Raw genomic sequence first — 21,605 nt, 5'->3', positions numbered from 1 at the left:
GATTCTCCGGGGGTTAGGAAAATAATTCCAACGTGTCCGGATAGAGTAGAAGACAGGGAATCCAACACTATTTGAATGGAGTCGATCCTCCACTCCTATCACCGTGGACACAGCAAGGAGCGAATTCCCGGATATAAATATTCCCTCGCCTCGCTGACAGCGGGAGTTGGGAGTTTCGTCCAGCAGCCGGTGAACGCCCGGTTGATCGAGTTTCATATTAAAAGTATATCTTCTCGGGGTGTCAGCGTGGTGGTTAAGGGCTCAAAATGACCGTATACTGATGGTGAATTTAGCAATAATAGTCTTATGTTTGTACCACCTCCATAACCGGTGTTATTCACGGGAAAAGCCGGTCAAGGAGGCACCCTTTGCAGGTCAATAACTTTGATTCTCCGGGGGTTATGATAATAATTCCAACGTGTCCAGATAGAGTAGAAGACAGGGAATCCAACACTATTTGAATGGTGTCAATCCTCCACTCCTATCACCGTCGTGTATCTTGATAGTTCTTCATGGGTGAGGTGGTCTAAATAGTAGGCAGCCATGTTGAGCGATGTTGCTATGATACTTTTTGCCCGTCAGGTTGGTGGTTGCTAGGGAAGAAACCACGTGACTGAAAGCTATGAATTGAAGACATGCGATACCCACAATGACCTGTCTGTCTGTTTTTTTTTGTTGTTGTTCTTTGTTATTCATGTAAAAAAAGAAAAGAAAAATAAAGTATTAAAAAAAAGGAAGTATAAGGAGAGAGAAATGGTCTGTTGTCACCACCTGCAAAACCATTTCCTGTTTGGGGGTTGTCTTGCTGTTGCCTCTCCTGTCCACCTGTTGTCGCTTTCATTTGCAGCAAAGCAGGTGAAATTGATTAACCGTTTACGCTTCCTAACTGGACAGATCGATATCCCAAAAGTTTAATTGACTTGGTGTGATGATTAAGTTAAGTGATTTTCATGTGTTCCCTTAATTTTTGGAGCGGTATATATATTGGCTCCTACATTCCCCAACATTTGTGTGTGTATGTGTGATAGCTGCAGAAAAATATTGCATTAGTCCGCATTAGTAAGCAAAGGCCTTAGCAGTCTGAAATTGGGAAACATATGTATCAATTGCATGTGTGGGCTACACATAGAAGCATTTCAACAAGCATGCATATGCATTGATAGATGTTAAACGTGTAGAAAATTACTTGACTCAAAATGGTTCCAGGACAGAAAGTGGGATTGGTTCCAGCCAGGGAAACCTGCCACTCCCAGCTGCTACTGGAGCACAAGTAGTTTCATTAAGGAAACCAACATCACAGTTTAAGCTATTCTGTTTCAGGAGACTTTTGGAACTATATATAGATATGTCACTGTACTGTCTGTCTTTGTATGTGTAATTGTATATTTCTGTCTTTGAAAACAATATATATATGGAGAACAAAAAATTCCACAATTATATTTTTTCATCATGAAACATGGGTAAGCACACCTGCTTGGTCTTGGTTTTGCACCTTGAACATTGACCATGTCATCTGAGTGGCCCTGTAAACAGCATGTGTAGCAGAGGCCAGATGGCACCTCCGCAGCAAGGTGAAGAGACGGGAGAAACATTCTGAGGTACAGTGGACGACTAACTTCTACGGAGCCCCCCTGGGGTCACATGGTAGAAAAAATTTACTTGATGTGTGAATCCGTTCCCTCGGTTTAATAATCCGTTCCCTCTGTTTAGTAATCCGTTCCCTCGGTTTAGTAATCCGTTCCCTCGGTTTAGTAATTCTTTCCCTCGGTTTAGTAATTCGTTAGGGTTGGGCCCTACGAGCCAGAACGATCGCAAGGATTCTAATTCTAACCCTAACGAATTACTAAACCAAGGGAACGAATTACTAAACAGAGGGAACCGATTACTAAACGAGGGAACGGATTCACACATCAAATCATTTTGTTCTACCATGTGACCCCAGAAAGTAAAGCCCTTCATGTTGATGAAATATGAGGACAAGCACAACACTGTTGCAGGGATGAATTGCAGGAAATGGTCATGAGTTGTTAGAAATGCATAAAAAGTGTTGTTTTTTATTCTCATTAATATTATTATGAACCATATCCACTCTGTGGAAAAAGTGGATGCATCAAAAAAGGATAGTGAGACACATCATGAGCCGAAACAGAAACACAGCAACAGTACAGGAGTTCATTTAACACACAGCATTTCGATTGTATACATGATATTAATTTCTTTTTTTAAGTTCCTGTTATTGCTCCCCCAACCACATCCGTTCAAACAATGATTGTGTGACAAAGACATGTTTTATGAAGCCAAAGAAAGACATGGCAAAAAGAGAAGACACCCACCCCCATACAAATCGTAACGGCCACCTTTAGTGAAGACATGAATTGGCGGGGCACAATTGAGGACCAATTACTTCTCAGTTCAATTATGGAATATGACTGAAATACACTTCCATTCTTTTTTTTGTTTACAGGATTTTATTCAATTCATAAATGTAATTTCAGCTCATCCTCTGAACTGACTGGGAATGAATTGAGCCCAACTTTGCAGACAGGCATTTCAGTTTGAACTGAGAAGGCTCACGCCTCTGGAATGTTGACCATAGAAGTTTTTCTTGTGCAGAAAAGCTCAATAGATGTCAAGTGCTTCTATTTGTGTTATATGCTCTGTTGGTGCATTAGTTAACAATTAAAAGCATCAAATAATAATACAGCTTACGGGATTTTTTTGTTTGTTTGTTTGTTTCAGATAATAGCTTTTTTCCCCTGCCATGATAAACAATCCACAAGTTCAGGGGTTGCTGACGATAAAGACCAGAAAATTAGATACAGAACATATTGTACGACTATGAGAGTAAGAGAGAGGTCTACAGTAGTCCTTGTCCCTTGAGATCTGGTATTGTGCGTGCCCAGGCAGGTCAGAATGCAATAGTCCACTGCTTGACGCTGGCGTCGTGGGAGGTGGTCACTAAGGTGTGCTCGTCTATCCAGGCCAAGCCACTGACATGGTGCAGCCGGTGGGAGTCTGTGGAGAGACGGGTACAGTCATGTCACTTCAACAACGGTGGCTAAACCACTCGTCCCTATGTAACTCACTACTCAGGTTGAAAACCCCCCACCTGTGCCACTGAACTGCGAGCTTTTCACATTGTAGCTGGTTAATATCGGTGTTTCGGAGGGCGGTCAAGTGTTCAGAGGACGTGAGATTTGTGAGACTTGTGAACATGGAAGCAATACTGTTTCGTGGCAGTGTAATGCCTGTTATACCTAGGATCTATCTATCTACCTCCCAACATTTAAACAGGCCCTCAAAACTCACCTCTTCAAGCTGGCCTTCACCAGTTAACCCTCTCCCCCTTCCCTTCCCATGTGTCCCCAGCATTACCTTAATTAGGCACCTATACTTTCTTCTATTTACCTTTTGTTTCTTTTTATTATTACTACTCGATCTTTTCAGTTTGTAAAGCGTCTTTGAGTGTCTAGAAAAGCACTATATAAGTCTAATGTATTATTATTATTATCATCATCAACCATCTGAGTCCTTTAGGTGTAACAACTGACTTGGCTAAATTGGGCGTGCAAATATGTTCATAAACATCTCTTTTTATTTTTTTTATTAAGATAACCCGAGCAACTTAGTTGATACCAAATAAGCGCCTTAGATGCGTGGCGTAGGGAACTTCCTCACAAACCCACATGCCCATAGACAACACCTTTAGTTTCCATAGTGTCCACTCTACATTTGCGGATATGGTTAAGGCTCTCACATAGGGCTTTCACACCGGCAAAGAACCGTGCCGGTTCACGTTCGGAAACCTCAGAACGTTGGCGCTGTCTGGCGAACGAGCCCGCGGTATGAATATACATATACATACACTGGTATGAACGCGGGCTCGTTCCACCGATGATGAGGAAGAGATGCTCTGTCTTATGGCTTTGCGGGGGGGAAAAGCAGAGAAACAAGGGATGAGGAAGGGGAGTTCATCATGTTGGTGAGGGACATGCCAAGTATTGAAGAAGAGAAACATTTTAATTACTTCCGTTTATTTCAATTCCGTTAATTTCAGTGTTTGTTTTATTCACGTTTCAATAAATCATTGCGATCTAGTTATTTCCGTTCATTAATTTATGAATTCAAATTAGCCGGGTACATCCATCCAGCAAGTACAATAATATAACGCATTTTGTTCAATGATCTAGAAAATATTATGAGAGATTAGCAAGTAACAATTCATATGTGGATCTGGATTCGAGTGTCAGCTACAGCAGCTTCTACTGGGTCTGAGTTCAGTCTACTCCAGACCACATCATCAGCCTAGTCATTAATTCTGTGTCACATCACTAAAGGAAAATCCAGGCTTATTTTGTTAAATATTTTCTTAAATATGAGATTTAACCCCCCAAAAAAAATCTCTCATAAGAGTCTCATGAGATTGATCAAAAACAAGCCTGGATCTTCCTTTAGCAACATTGATGAAATACCACCCAGGTATGTGTCCTCTAAATTATTGTGTCCACTGACCTGGGATCTTCACTCTTTTGTCAGCGTCATTCACTGTCCAGATGTAGACCATCATGTCCATCCCGCCGCTGGCAAAGTGCTCGTTGTCAGGTGACCAGGCCAAGGAGACGATCTTAGCGTGGTGTCCGTAAAACTCATTTTTGACCTAAGGGGGGGGGGGGGGGGGGGGGGGGAGGGGGGAGGGGGGAGATAAACTGGTAACAAGATCCACGTTGGAAATGTTTCGAAACTCCACTCATTCACACTGCCACATTCACCATTGTTTAATATCTAGAAATCCTTGAGGAAATGATGCTTGTAGTACAATGTAGTCCAACATTCAAAGACAGTCGCTATAACCTTTGTCATAACCGGAAACGCCGACATACCGAATAATCATCTGCCACGGTGAAGACCGTGACCACCTTCTTGTCGTCCGTGACGGCGAGGTAGGCCCCGTCTTTGGAGTAGGCCATGTCTGTGACCAGCCCATGGGCCTCCATGGTCTTCCCCTCCTCTTTAAGAGTGTTGCCCTGGATGGAATAGAAACGGACTGTTCCATCCTGATGGAGGGGGGGGACGGACGGACGGACAAGAATGAATAATGTTCAGTTCAATAGGAAACAGCAAGATGAACTGTGTCTGCCTCCCCCAATCAGGGAGCATCTCCCCCCTAACTCTAGTTTTTTTCTAATCTGTAAGAAAATAAAAGGACAGTGACAAACAACTTCTCAGTTTAAGGAATATTTTACTTGTATCAGGCAGCCGAGCAAGTCCATGCCAGCCGTGTGGTCTGAACCACATCTACCCCCCAGTCTGGAGCAGTGCACAAAGCATGACCATCTTCATGTCCTACCAACCTGTATGTTAAACGGTTTGACAGTTCTTGTCACACTTAACTTGATCACTCACCATCACTGGGTATGGTGAAAAAAACCTGTTCTAAGATAATATTAATTATCTATATTCCTAATTAGCTTGTCTCCCAACAGGATCTAAATCTTACAGATCCAAACACTACATTTCCCAGTTGATGCTACTTACTGCTCCGCCTACTGCCACAGTGCCGCCCCCTGGGTGGATGGCTCCACACTCGGGCTCGTAAGCCAGGTTGTCCAATGTGAACACCTTCTTCTTATCCTTCAGTAGGACCAGCTGAACCACAACACAGAAACACATCCATCAATCAGCTAAACCTACGCCACACTGGATGTGGTCACCATTTATTAAATCGGGGAGTCTTTTTTTTTATATGAGGAGTTCATGAGATGAATACACCATTGATGAGAATTGACACCAATGCTGACTACCCAAACTATGAAACATACTAGAATTGACAGGTATTATTGGAGAAAAGTGACAGAAAAAATGTCCAAGTCAGAATAAAATACACATTTGCACAAGTAACGGGTAGACATTTGTACCTGTCCGATGCACACTGCCAACGCCAGTCCTCCTGATGCTACAGAGACACACCTGGGTTGGACATCCATCTTCACCAAGTCAGAAGCACTGCAAACACCACAAGTGTGTCACATTTCACCTCAAGAGTCCAAATTATTGTTTTTGCTACAGCAACAGGTTTACTTTTGATGTATCCTTTTCTATTCAAATGATCATGGTGTTAAACATTTATTTACCGAACATGTATTTATTTTATCTGCACAGTGACTTACTCCGTACTATGCCAAATGAGAATTCCACATATCCAGTGCACTGCATATTGTCATCAGTGGTTTGCTGTTCAATGCAACTTTGCTGTGACCCAGTTTGATCATCCACTGTTAGACTACCCCCCTAGACCAGCGATTCCCAACCTATGGGCCGCGAGGGTACTGCAAGTGGGCCGCCAAATCATGGGCAAAAAAATTAATATATATATAGGTATATATACCTGTAGTATATATATATTTTATTTTATTTTATTTTTTACAAAAACGTTTTAATTAAAAAAATATATTCATGGTACTGTATTCTTCTCTTTAAAACCTTAAAAAATGCATAATCAGTGTGCTGCTACTAGTTCTACTGCACTGTATGTATGATGACTGTATGATGATGCATATGAAATATCCAATAAGAATAAGAGAATAATGATGAAAAAATGTTTGTGCGCGTCCGTAAAATGCCTGTGTGGGCCGTGAATACTTTTGAGATTTTTAAGTGGGCCATGAGTCCAAAAAGGTTGGGAACCGCTGCCCTAGACTGTTATTTCAACTGTTTGTTCCAGCCAAAGAGACATTTTTATCAAAGTGGTAAATATCTGTGGGGCTCTAAGGCCTCATACACCTAAACCCCTTTCATACTACTGAGAAGAACAGAGCTGGGGTCACCCCCCTCTCCTCCATCAGAGCTGTTCATTTAACCAATGTTGTTCTTTCACGCACAGAAGGCTGATCTGAAAAGTTTCATTTTGTAAAGCCCAATTTATACTTCTGCGTAAAATCTACGACAGTGCCTACACAGACCGTAAGCACTGTGATTGGTCCGCTTGGTAGCACATGATTCCGACATGATTCCGACTCTCGTAGGCCAAAATGCGGAAGCCACTGTAATTACTTATTAATAAAGATTTGAAAAAATCTGATAACCATCGTATTATCTTAGTTTAATGTCATTTCAATGCATCATAGAACTTTTATTTACAACAAGCATAAAAAAAAAATTCGCTATTATGCCACTATGAGTACATCGTTCCAACGGAGCGCCCCATGGAAGCGTCAGGCACAGCCTTCCCATAAGGAGCGCGATTCACATTTACGAGATGTACAATCCTGTTTATTTAGAAATAAATGATTAGTTACAGGGAGCCCCATGGCTGTTCGTTGGGTTTAAATGATATTTATGATAGACATATTTAATGTAAAGTTATCTATAAGAACTGTGATTGGTCCGCTTGGTAGCGACACATTCCGACTCTCTCGTAAATGCGGAAGCCATGACAGAAATGTCATTTACTTTTTCTGTAATTACTTACTAATAAAGATTAGAAAAATTATGATAACCATCTTATTATCTTAGTTTACTGTCATTTCAATGCATTAGACATTTTCTTTACAACAAGATTAACAAAAATACGTTTTTTGATCGCTATTATGCCGCTATGAGTACACCGACCAACGCGACGCAGACCGACCAACGCAGAGCTATAAATTGGGAGAGCCCTTGCGTAGGCTACGGCGTAGCCGCGCGTAAATTCGATGCAGAAGTATGAATTGGGCTTAACTGTTACTATCTCACGGTTTTGATGGGTTTGGTCAGGAGAAATGAAGCTACGAAGCTTTGGGGGAAACACAACCGGGAGCTGTGATGTGGCGGCCTGTTTATGTTATCTTAATGTTTCTGCATCGCGCTGGAAAATACTGTGTGAGATGAAGATCTGGGCAGCAGGACGGTAGTGGTTCGGGTCGGCTCTGTAGAGTGGCTCTGTAGTGTGGCCTGTAGTGTGCTCTGTAGTGTGCTCTGTAGTGTGCTCTGTAGTGTGCTCTGTAGTGTGGCTCTGTAGTGTGCTCTGTAGTGTGGCTCTGTAGTGTGGCTCTGTAGTGTGCTCTGTAGTGTGCTCTGTAGTGTGCTCTGTAGTGTGGCTCTGTAGTGTGGCTCTGTAGTGTGGCTCTGTAGTGTGGCTTTGTAGTTGGCTCTGTAGTGTGGCTCTGTAGTGTGGCTCTGTAGTGTGGCTCTGTAGTGTGGCTCTGTAGTGTGGCTCTGTAGTGTGCTCTGTAGTGTGCTCTGTAGTGTGGCTCTGTAGTGTGGCTCTGTAGTGTGGCTCTGTAGTGTGCTCTGTAGTGTGGCTCTGTAGTGTGGCTCTGTAGTGTGGCTCTGTAGTGTGGCTCTGTAGTGTGCTCTGTAGTGTGGCTCTGTAGTGTGCTCTGTAGTGTGGCTCTGTAGTGTGGCTCTGTAGTGTGGCTCTGTAGTGTGGCTCTGTAGTGTGGCTCTGTAGTGTGGCTCTGTAGTGTGGCTCTGTAGTGTGGCTCTGTAGTGTGGCTCTGTAGTGTGCTCTGTAATGTGTGGCTCTGTAGTGTCGCTCACCTGTACTCCTGCTTGGTCAGGCTGGTGTAGCGGACAGTGTCGTCCATGCTGCACGTCACCAGCTGGTCGTCTTCGTCCACCACCATCTTGGTCACCAGGTTGCTGTGGCCCTTCCCTGAGAATTCGTCGTTCTCCCCGGTCTCAGCATCCCAGTAATGTGGAGGGTTGGGTTAAGGATAGCTTTACACCAGGAGCGGGTGGTTGAGCTGAACTAAAAAGGACAACTTTAGCCCTTTTCACAGTTTCACCCTGTAAATTACATGGAATCCGAACCCGGACCGCCAGTGATTTTCACCGTTCACACACAAGCTAAATGCCCTAACATTCCTGTGTTGTGCCTTTAAAAACATGTCAATGGCATTCCCAGGTTTGCACGAGCTACTTGAATCACGCATGCAACTGGATGCAGAACTGGAACGGAGTAGAATTTGAACCAGACAGGCGCATGAGACTGCCATATGAGGGGAAGAGCGGCAGTTGCTATGGCCTTTGTTCAGGCACAGTTGGGTGTGTGTAAATTACATACGCAATAGTGATCATGTATTTAAGTTAACTCAATTAGACATATTACTAGTAACATTAAACAGACGGAACAGCGCAGCCACACTATGTTGTCGGCCTGAGTAGCACAGTTGAAGCGAGGGAGTGACTGAAAATGCCACTGGTTCGCACTGCGTAAACAATGAACATTTGATAAGTAATCTAGCTGAGTAAGTAAGCTAGCTAAGTCAGTAAGAAAGCTACCTAATATGATTGGAAATGAAGTAGTATCCAGTTGTGGAAGTATATTTAGTAGTAGTGATATTCAGGTTCTGGGGCAGTTCTCTCAGGCTCTCTCCCTGCAGACTGCGTGATGCAGGACAGCTGTGGGAGGAGATGGTGTGGGTGCTCCGTAATGCGACTATCACAAAATGTACATTTGGTAAGTAAGTAAGCTAGCTAAGTACGTAAGCTAGCTAACTATGATTGGAAATGAAGTATTATCCAGTTGTGGAATTATATTTATCACTACTTTGGCTGATGTGATGTGGGTTAACTAGCCAACTCCTTAACATTAGCTGAGTGAACCAAAAGAACCAAGGGAGGAACTCCTCGCTGTGATTGGTTAACTTGTTCCACGTGAAAACGTCTTGTGTCAGACATGCGTAACCCTTTATGTGCCGGACCAGGCAATGTTCATGCCTCTGTTCACAACTAAGCCTTCCCTGCATTTTCCATGGAATCACACAAGGTCTTGAAATTGCCTGAGCCGTTTTCCCTTGGGATTCTGTTCACACATGCCCCATACCAGGTAACTTCCATGGAATGTAATGGGAAAGCTTGTGTGTGAAAGGGGTTATAGTTGGCGATTGCATGTGTTCCCTAATTTCTTCCACTGTAGACTGATGAGTGTATTACAGGTGCTGGTAAGTTTCTCCAAACACAAGCGAAATCACAAAATGTCTGTACCCTCCTAGGTTTGGTAAAAAAATAAATCAATTAATTCATCCTTTCAAAAAGGCCTAACATAACAGGGAGAGAGGTGCTTGTTTGGAAATGATATCAGTGGCTGTCGCCAGAAACAAAATGTGATACTGGGGATTTAAGTGCAAACCACAAACAATACTCAACTCCTCCCCTCCCTCCTCTGATATTAACCCTCTCCTGTCCACCACATCCCCTCCCTTTCTCCCTCCTTCCTCTGAAATTAACCTCCTCTCCTCCTCTCCCCCCTCTCTCCCTCCCTCCCTCCTCTGACATTAACCTCCTCTCCTCCTCTCCCCATCCTCCCTCCTCTGACATTAACCTCCTCAACTTCTCTCCTCCTCTCCTCTCCTCTTCTCTCCTCTCCAAAAGAAAAAAAGAAAAGAAATGTCCCTCATGCTTGGAGACCAGGGTTCTGCATGCCACCTGGGTGTGTGCCCATCACTCACCACAACACTGCGTAAGGGAAACGTATGCTGGAACTACAGCCCATGTCAATGTACAGCAGGTGAGCTTCCCCAGTGAAGGATATTGATGTGTCCGTCATGGCTGCCAGTGTAGATGTAGGTCCGACCCTCATTCTTGTGAACCGTTAAAGACTGAATGGATTTGGAGTGACCCTGTAGATATGAGACATCATTCATGTTTACCAGAACCATCAAAACCCGTCAAGACTCTTATTGTCGTTGAATATTACAAAAAAAAAAAATCTATTTGCAACGCCTTTCAGTTTGGGCACAAACATGGCATTGTTGGCTTCCCAAAAAACTCAACTATGGCATATTGGCAGCTTCTGAAGAGACCGTTTGTATTCCTGTTACTGAACTGGTGATGAATAACAAGTGATCGGCATAGACATGCTGTCACCAGTAAAAATAAATATGTTAAGTGTAACATGAATATTAACGGCTTAGGTGCATAGGGAAACCAATTTCCGCAGACAAAATCATATTCATAACAAACAGGAGGCGGAACACTTTTGCCCCAGCCTTGTTCCTTCTCTCTCCACCACCCATACCAACCAACATACCTTGTTACACACTTGATGGACTTGATAGCCTTAACCTGCCTACTGTGCTACACTAGCACTGTTAGCATCTGTGCTACACTAGCACTGTTAGCACCTGTGCTACACTACCTGCCTACTGTGCTAAACTAGCACTGTTAGCACCTGGGCTTAGCTTGCCACCTCACCCTCCACCTCCTCCAACACCTGCCGAGACTAGCTAAAACTGGACTAACACAACTGTTCATGAATGTGCACCCTTTTCCCTGTAAAACTCAATTCAATGAAGTCAAGTAGGTCAACATCCAGAGTTGACCCAGTCCTTCTTCCACCACTGCTTCCCTGCCTGTGAAGTGTAACCCCCCCCCCCTAACGCCTGTGAAGTGTAACCCCCCCCCCTAACGCCTGTGAAGTGTAACCCCCCCCCCCAACGCTTTGAGTCTGACCTTGATGGTGCGTAGTGGGCGGTCGGGGTTGTTCTTGTCCAGGTAGTTGATGTAGCCGGAGAGGGAGACGCTGAGCAGGTGCTCCTTCTGCCAGAGGCAGCCCAGCTGCTGGTCCAGGACGTCGGCGCCCAGGTTGAAGGTGGTGAGGGCCGTGCTGGTGGCCACGTCCCACAGCCTCACCGTCTTGTCCCCGGAGGCGGAGATGAGCTGGGAGCTGTCTGGACTCCAGCTCACCTGGGAGGAGCGGAGGGGAAGGGAACAGTCTCTCAATGTCATTGCAATTGGATGTTGTGTGTGTGTGTGTGTGTGTGTGTGGGGGGGGGGGGGGGATTTTTTTGTCTAAGTCATTTAGGCTTTGTTCGGCAGTGAAATGTGACCCAAATCCGTTTTTTTGGCCGACACGCGACTCAGGTCTGATTTATGCATGACTGCGTGAACAGCACAGTTAGTTAGTCCTCTTCACCCCGTTGAGGGGCATAGGGTGTCCACCAGAGCTCTCCATCTCACTTTCTTTTGGGCCTGGGCCTTTGTTTCTTGCCAGCTCACCCCGATGTTCTTTAGGTCTTGGAGTGTGGAACGTCTCCAGGTGTTTTTCGGCCTTCCAGCTTTCCTCTTCCCCTGCGGGTTGTAGTCCAAGGCCTGTCTAGTGATGTTGTTGGAGTCCTTCCTAAGGGTGTGCCCTATCCAGCTCCACTTTCTCCTTTTGATGGTGGTAGCTATGCTGTCCTGGTTTGTTATTCTCCACAGCTCTTCATTTGTGATTCTGATGGGCCACCACAGCTTGAGGATGTACCGCAGGCATTTGTTGACAAACACCTGGATCTTGCTTGTGAGGCCCTCAGTGGTCCTCCACGTTTCAGAGCCGTAGAGCAGGACAGTCTTCACATTGGTATTGAAGATCCGTAGCTTTGTGTTGTTGGAGAGTTGCTTGGACAGCCATATGGGCCTGAGTATATTGAAGGCTACTTGTGCTTTGCTGATGCGTGCTACTATGTCCCTGTCTGCTCCTCCATCCCTGCTGATGTTGCTCCCTAGGTATGTGAAGTGCTCCACGTCCTCTATGGCCTTTCCCCTGAGTGTGATTGGGTCATGTGTTTTCTGGTTTAGCTTCATGGTCTTAGTTTTCCCGATGTTGATCTTGAGTCCAAGCTGGTCACTGTTAGTCTGTAGCCTATCTGTCTTCTGTTGCAAGTGTGTGTGGTTTTCGGAGAGTAGTGCGAGGTCGTCTGCGAAATCTAGGTCCTGAACAGCACAAGTCACATGCAATCTGACTTTTTAAAATCCGACCTGGGTCGCGTTCAGAGGTGGTATTATATCGGATACATATCTGATATTTAGCAACGCGCTCCCGTCTGAACTGTCAAGTCGCGTTTAATGCGACTTCTACGTCACTCTAGCAGGGTTGCCAGATGGGATTGACAATTTACAGCCTAACCAGTCTATAACCGCTAAATCCAGTAGCCCATTCGGCGGTAACCCGCCCCATCTGGCAACCCTGCACTCTAGACGCACTTGCTCATATCTTTGACGGCTTCCGCTGCACAAAAACTTGAAAATTAAACTGGTTGTAATGTTATCATGTTATCCTATATATGTTATCATGTTATCATATATATTATATATCATAAATCTACATATACATATACTTGCTGTATACAGAGTAGACCTGTATCCTACAAAGAGACTTAGATTTAGTAATCTAAAAATTAATTAGACCCCTATACTTTTTCATTTATTTTTTTGTTTCTTTTTATTATTACTACTCCATCTTTTCAGTTTGTAAAGCGTCTTTGAGTGTCTAGAAAAGCGCTATATAAGTCTAATGTATTATTATTATCCATGGTTACTTCTGTAAACAGTGCGCTGCGCGTGACATCCTGACGTCATTGTTATTGTTCAGGGCCGTGGCATGTTCACACTAGTCAATGTAGGTCAAATATAGGTCACATTTTAAAAGTAATGTGAACTGCCAAACAAAAAATTCGGATCTGTGTAAAAAATTGTAATTGAGCATCAAGACCTGCCGTGTGAACGTAGCCCTAGTTGAGCCTCCTTTCCAGGGGTGCACATAACTTTTTGGGGCCAGTGCTCAGAGGAGCACCTAGGGATGCTGCTTGGTGCTCCCCGAGCTTGCGAGTCACGACCCGTCCCACAGGATGGATGAAAAAGGGATACATGGATAACTTATATTAGCAAAATGACATTTGTTCATAAATAAAGATGAACGAACAAATGATTGTGTGCAAAACAAAAGAAACAAATGCAAAATCAAATGACTGCTCTTTAAGCATGAAAGTCTGTCAGACTCCTTTAAACACAATGAAATCAACTGACATCTCTTTAAGCACTAACTGAATGTCTGTTCTTTAAACACAATGAAATCAACTGACATCTCTTTACGCACTAACTGAATGTCTGTTCTTTAAACACAATGAAATCAACTGACATCTCTTTAAGCACTGCTCTGTTCTGTAAACACTGAAATCAACTTTTCAACAAAAAGTTACAGCCTAAGCATTTATTTATGCTACAAGCGTAATCATCATCATCACTGCTGTATTGACTGCTGTTAATACTGTCCTCAATTTCAACCATGGTAGAGGATGTTGTAGGCTATCACTTTAAATAGCTCATTATTTTGATTGTGCAACAAAGTCTTTTTTTTCTAAAAGAATTCCCAACCATATCCTGTGTCAGGGGTCGAGGTGCGATAATGAAAAACAGCTGTAAAACAAACGTCTGAAAGCTTCAGAGAAAAGAAACGTGAAGTGGTGTTGTTTTTCCTTTTAGCGACGAGTCGTTCGGGGCTGAATTTTCACGTGCGGCGTGATAACCGTGATAACCGTGCGATACGCGATACGCGGAATGAAAGTACGAGTTACGATACTTTCCGAATGTTTTCGTGAGGGGAGTCGCCGTGGTCGTCGTCGGTCGACTGTTGTGATGCATTACTCGTCGGGCCTTCGGCTGAGGGGACGGCAGATAGTTACTTAGTGGGGCTTGCAGTGATGCAGCAGTCAGCAGTTGGATTTTGAGGAAGTAAATTCCTCTCCCAGCGCTTCCAGCTGTTGGTGCGCAAGAGCGCGTTCATGCCGCTGATCTGCCGCGCAGAATGCATTTTGGCGACGCATGCGCACTGGCGCACCAGTTATGTGCACCCCTGCTCCTTTCCTCATTTAACATCAAGTAGGGCTGTCCCTAACGACTATTTTTCGAACGATTAATCTAGCGATTATTTTTCCGATTAGTCGATTACTCTAACGACTAATTTAACGATTAGTCTAACGATTATTATTTTTTACTGTTCGATTAATGTATCACTTAATTTCCCCAAAAATAATGGCTGTATTGTCTCTCTCTGTTTAACAGTGTCTTTATAAAGCACTCTGGGTAATAGCTGCTGCTCTTATAAAACAAAGCAGCGTGTGACATGCACATTACTCAGACGGCCGCCCCTTTAAATGATCAGCTGATGTATGGGGGCTGTCTGTGGGCCCGCAATTAAACACAGACACCTTTAATTCGGCGACCTGCTACTACTACTACTACTGTAACTGCCTCTGTCAAACAGCCCCAGACACAGGGCAGACTCACTGCTATGTTTAGCCAACTTGAATGCCAACATGGCCATCAGGTTTTTTTCTGGCTCAAAATGAGGCGGAGGTGGTACCAGTGGTGTTTGACATCGGGGGGGGACCCATGAAGCAGGGCTGTCTGGGGGTCCTTAAACATCAAACACTTAATTTCTTGCATTCTGGTGAATTGATATGCACCAATTTGTGCCCTTTCTGCATCAATTTATGGTGGAAATGTCATTATTTATGTAAAGGAAAACACAATATTCAGGCACCAGATGACCATTCAAAATATAATGTAATATAATGCAATATAAGGCTCTCAGGCATTCTGTACTTTCAAATATGTATTCTCCTTGAGCAGTCAACATACTATCAGCTATTTCGCTAGCAAAAACGAAAGCTAACTTATTTGCGAAACAGCGCCCCCGCCATCACGTCGGCGCAGTGCCGCAATTGCAGTTAGAAATTACAGAAATCCACTGAGTGCAACGCTTGTAGAAAATACGACCGTCAGTTTGTCGAGAGCTGGAGGCAGCTAGAAATATGACGGAGGCGGCCACCTCATAATTCTCTATGCAGGAAAAACCCTGGCCATTTAGAAGTCTGTCCATCACCACAACACATAGCTAGCTAGTAGCTACATGGCTAGCTAACGTTACTCTCGCTGCTATGTTATGATTAGCTAAATTGATGCTAACGTAGCATGCGAGCTACGAGCTAGATAACGTAGGTGCGAGCACCACAATGACAATAGGCTACCGTAGCTAGCCAGCTACATAGCTAACGTTACTAACACCAGAAGGCAAGACATACAAACTGTGGTGAGCTACATTGCTTGTGTAACATTAGCTAGTAGCCTCCTCCATGTTTCCACTGGTCGCAGACATGTTGTTTATTTGCGACGCACATTACGCAAGTCGACGTGTCGACGCGTTGTCCCAGCCCTAACATCAAGACAGCTGACCTGAGGTTTGAATATGTGTCTAATAAAGACACGTTATCACCACAATCATGAGCTTTAACTTCTTATAAATGGAAGCGAAAAACTGCTGAAGCATTTGAGTAACTTACGGCGTAGACTCCTCCTTCATGTGCCTTTTCTCCACCCAGAGCACCGATCTTCTCACCTGTCTTCCCGTCATACAGGAAGATCTGTGGAAAACAATACATTGTAAGAATCAAACGCTAGTTTGTGGGGGGGGGTGAAGGTGAATAATACTAATGTGTGATCATTTAAATGTCCCAGGTAGGCCTGTTCACTCACCTGACCATCAGCACCCGCTGTCACAAACCGCTGACCGTCTGGAGAGAAGCGCACGCAGTTGACAAAGCGACTGTGGTCCTGGAGGAGAGAGAGAAGCTGCACTGTTAGAGAAGGCTAGTTCTAGAACAAGGAGCCTCACCTCTCTCTCAGACAGAGACAGACAGGCAGAGAGAGAGAGAGAGAGAGAGAGGCAGAGAGAGAGAGGCAGAGAGAGAGAGAGAGAGAGAGAGAGACAGACAGACAGGCAGGCAGAGAGGGAGAGAGGCAGAGAGAGAGACAGACAGACAGACAGGCAGAGAGAGAGGCAGAGAGAGAGAGAGACAGACAGACAGGCAGAGAGAGAGGCAGAGAGAGAGAGAGACAGACAGACAGACAGAGCACGACACAACCTACTTCTAGAGGCCCTCGGGGGAACTCGTCAGAGGAATTTCGCGACTGTTGCTCCTGGTTACATAACGCCCCTTTTTGTTTCTTTCAAATAAGCGGTAGCCTATATCAGGCCGGCCTGCTGAGAGGCTGAGAGACCGTTTATCATCTCTGGTGTCAGTTGAGAAAGCGCCTTGAAGCTGTCATTACACACAACGGCCTCTCCAAGTATCCAAGTATTTAATTAATTTCTCTTAGTGTGTTCTACTAATAATAATACTTTTTTCCTGTTTCATCCCACTTTATTACACACAACTTGATTTACATATGGACTTTAATGTTTAGATTTTTTGTCTGGATTGTTTGAGTTAATACCAAAGTCTGGTGCAAATGTCACTTGAATAGGCTCATTGGAAATACATTTACTGGACAACATGTTGATGTCAATACTTATTTCCCCCCACTGTACATTCATTCTCTGACAGCAATCTCATCCAAGATGGTTGGTTTACATTTAAGACAAACCGCTACCTTTTTTCCATAAATACACATCTGCAGAAGCCAACATGTGCAGTGTTGGCGAAACATTTTTCATTTCATTTATTATTATACAGATTTTTTTTTTAAAAGAACATTCCAGATGTTAAAATGTGTTAGTTAGACTGGCCTGACTCAAATAAAACAGGTTTGCAGCAGGTTCCTGCAGGTTCCTGTTCTGCTGACAGGTCTACCAAAAAAAGTGATTAGTCAACTGCAAATGGTTCAGAATGCTGCTGCACGTGTCCTTACAAGGACCAGGCGGAGAGCACTCATCACACCAGTCCTGAGATCACTACACTGGCTCCATGTCAGTTATAGAATAGATTATTTTACTAGTCTATAAAATCACTCCACTGCCATGCACTCAAATACATAATGGACATGCTTGTAAGATCCCCTGAGGTCTACTGGCACTGAACTCCTAACGATCCCAGAAGCCAGGACAAGAGATATGGAGAGACAGCTTTCAGTATATACATATGCTCCCAGACTATGAAACACCCCTACCTGAGAGCCTGAGATTGTCCAAAACTCTGGAAACATTTAAGCGAGACCTCAAAACCTACTTATTCAATCTCACTGTTTAAATGTCCATCTCAGTTGTTGCTTTATCTTCTTTGCACTTTGTGAAGCTCATTGGGTCACATTTTGTGAGAAATGCGCTGCTATACAAATACAATTTGATTCGATTTGCAACATACATGACAAACACAAACAGTACAAAAGGTACAATCTGGAACAAACACAAAGGGAAGACGACAGGAAAACATGAAACAGTTAAACAGCATTAAAAGGAGAGGACAAAGAGGAGTGAGTAAGACGCCATATTTGAGTTGGATTAGTGGTTGCACATTAAAACAACAAAAGTGTCGGTTGGATCCTTGTCTGTAGACTCTGTTAAAAGTAAGGAATCGAATGTGTGATCTCCTGTACTTTGGGAGAACTATCACTTCGGCAGTTCGGGGTAGCCACATGTCGAAGTGTCCTTGGGTAAGACACTGAACCCCAAATTGCTCCTAGTGAGTGGGCCGGCGCCTTGCATGGTAGCTTGCCGCCATTGGTGTGTGAATGTGTGTGAGAACGGGTGAATGAGGCCGTTGTAAAGCGCTTTGGATAAAGGTGCTATATAAGTCAGTCCATTATTAATCAAAACCAACAATACATGTCAGAAAGCAGCTCTGTCCTGTCCAGAGCAGGGGAGTGCCCTACCACAGGTCATGTGCTTCATAAGGAATCATGGCAGGGCATTACATAAGCAGGATGACAATAGTTGTTGCAACACTACCCTATGAGACAAAAATGCAGATTAATAACCACTCAAACGGACATGGTTAAATGGCCAAAAGTGATTGTTTGGGAACCATGTGTGGAAACCAAGTTCAGGCACATACAGCATTCCAAAAATTCCTTACAAGTTGGGGGGGGAAATAGCAAAACAGTTTCTACATCCATTTGTGAAAAATAAGTTATCTGCATAGTGAACTGCCAGATTTCCAGCATGGTGTGGCTTTCCATGTAAACAAATGCTGTTTCCAAACACTCCTAAGAATTTATAGGGGATGTGGATTATGTAATATGAACAAGCATACATGCTTTGAGAGCACCAATATGGAATAAACTGCAGGAACTGAGAATCACTCAACATGACAAAAGAATACTTCTCCTTTATCACAATGTGAGTCCTGAACAAGACAAGAAAGAAAGATCTCTCTCACTCACTCACCCACTCACTCACTCACTCTCACTCTAACCAGAGTTGAAGACCCATGGTCTCCACAATGATGCTTCAGGTGTAAAGCTATACTCATGACCAGTTATGGCTTTAAAGCCGCATACTTTTAAAGCGCGACTCATGACGAAAAAAAGGGAATCTCTGACACTCACGCTCATGGTGAACTTGAACTTGAAGGGGGGTCCCTCGGCGAAGGCACTGGTGTTGTCATCACTGCCGGTGGCCAGGCGGTAGGGGCGGCTCTGCTTGATGTCCACGCTGTTGATGACTTTGATGTGGCCTGAGATCTCTCCCACAGAGGAGCCCGTGTCCCACAGAAACACGGCCCCGAACCTGGGGGGGAACACCGCACGGCACAGCAGCACACCAACATTACAACAGAACCTGGGAGGAACACCGCACGGCACTGCAGCACACCAACATTACAACAGAACCTGGGAGGAACACCGCACGGCACTGCAGCACACCAACATTACAACAGAACCTGGGAGGAACACCCCACGGCACAGCAGCACACCAACATTACAACAGAACCTGGGAGGAACACCGCACGGCACTGCAGCACACCAACATTACAACAGAACCTGGGAGGAACACCGCACGGCACTGCAGCACACCAACATTACAACAGAACCTGGGAGGAACACTGCACGGCACAGCAGCACACCAACATTACAACAGAACCTGGGAGGAACACCGCACGGCACTGCAGCACACCAACATTACAACAGAACCTGGGAGGAACACCGCACGGCACAGCAGCACACGAACATTACAACAGAACCTGGGAGGAACACTGCACGGCACTGCAGCACACCAACATTACAACAGAACCTGGGAGGAACACCGCACGGCACAGCAGCACACGAACATTACAACAGAACCTGGGAGGAACACCCCACGGCACAGCAGCACACCGACATTACAACAGCTCCAGGATAAGACAGGTTAGGGTTTTGCTCCAGAGTAAATTAGTTACAGTATGTTTCCACAAAGTTTGTAAGGCAGTCTACACTGGACCCAAGACACTCACTTCTCGCGTCCCTCTCCAACACAGGCGATCCGTTTGCTGTCCTCCGTCCAGGCGATGTCCTTGATCTTACCGGCGAAGGGTTGGTACTCGTACTTTAGCAGGTGCTCCTTCTGGGTAGTGTCCCAGATACGGATTTTACCAGACACATCTGCAGGAAGGATTGGATTTAATATGACTGGTGTGGGGGGGGGAAATGTATGTGCACATTCAGCAAATGAGGAAGGTATATTTTCCACAGAAACTAAGTATTAAAAGACCAAATATAGTTGCTTCACAAAAGACACACATATTAAATAATTCCCATTATATCCATGACAGTGAATAACAATGTGAGATGGAAGTGGAGAGCTGGCATTCATGCCTTTTGACATATTTGAAGAGCATGCTCTTAACAAGACATCAACATCCATAGTTACCTCCAGAAGCAATGTAGAAGCCACTGGGAGCGTACTTGGCGACAGTCACCTGATGAGGATGCTCTGTGTAGATGTCTGCAATGGCCGGGTTCTGTCAGAGGGAGAAACAATGAGGGGAAATGAGCAAAACTCATGAGACATGAGTAGTATGTTTATCTGACCTGATCACACACTGGACCTCCATGCACCCAAACATACGTAGCCCAATTCATTTTAGAATTAAATGTTAATTTTAAAAAAGGCATTGATCACAGTTTATGACAATAACATCAATTGAGATGGAAAAATTACATTGATGTTTCGGATGATGACACTCTTTCCATTTGTGTATAGGAAGTTGTTGCCTTTGGGATCCCCACCCAGGACTTTGGCGACCCCTCGTTCCATCTGCGGGAGGCTGGCGAATACATGCTCTGTGTGAACGGCAAGGAAAATGTGTCAATTCACACTGCTCAATTAAACCGCGATTAGGCTGTAATCATTTGATTTGGAGAGCTACACAAGATCTACACAAATGGGTCCTGTTCTTGGCTTGGGGTGGCTCCGCGTTCCAGCCAAGTGTGCCCACCCACATTCTGTGACATGTCATAACAATGTTGCATATTTTTTCTGTGGAGAAGATTCAGAAATGTGTTTAGGGTTCGCGCATAGTGCGTCAGGCATGGATTCCCTATCGTAGTCCGCCTCACAAAAAGTATCAGTAGGAGTATGGATCTCTACACACAGCTAGTTTGCTATCTTGCCACGGAATCTTATTGAGGATGGGCGAGGTTAGTGCTTACACAGCTAGCCATCTAGCTAGCGAGCTACTTCAATCAATGGCTGGCCCATTCCTGTACAGGAAGCGACTGAGCACTAGTCCACCTTTATGGTATATTCATTCAACAAGGCAAAGTACACTTACTCAATTCATATGGCATATTCGCTGATTTCCTATTAATTTCTCCGAATGAATTAAACACCAATCCTGCCTGGTCCGTACGTCCCTACAACCGGCTGGGCTAGACTCTTAATCGTCTAAACACGGAAGAGAAGCAGCGCTCCCTGCGCTTCGCTATGCCCATATATGGACAACTCGGCTCCACGCGACCAGCTGTCGCCCACTAGGCACAGTGAGGAAATGACGTCTACTTGAATATTAGCCTAGTTAGTAGTTGTTCAAAAATACCTAATACGGTAAAAGATACCCGACAAAGTAATCAGATTCACTTTAAAAGTCGTGAAGGTTGTGTCATCTCAATAA

General features: G+C 44.4%; 1 protein-coding gene across 1 annotated transcript; it reads right to left on the bottom strand.

The window, feature by feature from the left end:
* Positions 1-2,040: 2,040 nt before the first annotated feature.
* On the bottom strand, positions 2,041-21,402 carry wdr1 (WD repeat domain 1). Its single transcript, XM_080528774.1, has 15 exons — positions 21,267-21,402; positions 20,654-20,775; positions 20,363-20,453; positions 19,947-20,094; positions 19,066-19,246; positions 16,276-16,353; positions 16,083-16,163; positions 11,434-11,667; positions 10,514-10,601; positions 8,518-8,674; positions 5,916-6,003; positions 5,536-5,646; positions 4,881-5,054; positions 4,513-4,657; positions 2,041-3,015 (listed from the first exon to the last, which is right to left on the bottom strand). The coding sequence occupies exons 1-15, from the start codon at positions 21,280-21,282 to the stop codon at positions 2,909-2,911; spliced, it is 1,821 nt and encodes a 606-aa protein (XP_080384900.1). The 5' UTR covers positions 21,283-21,402; the 3' UTR covers positions 2,041-2,908.
* Positions 21,403-21,605: the final 203 nt, after the last annotated feature.

The sequence above is a fragment of the Nansenia antarctica genome (assembly GCF_963989245.1).
Source record: "Nansenia antarctica genome assembly, chromosome: 4".
NCBI lineage: Eukaryota > Metazoa > Chordata > Actinopteri > Argentiniformes > Microstomatidae > Nansenia > Nansenia antarctica.
The sequence above is the reverse complement of the archived record's forward strand: the minus strand, read 5'-3'. Positions and strand labels throughout refer to the sequence as shown.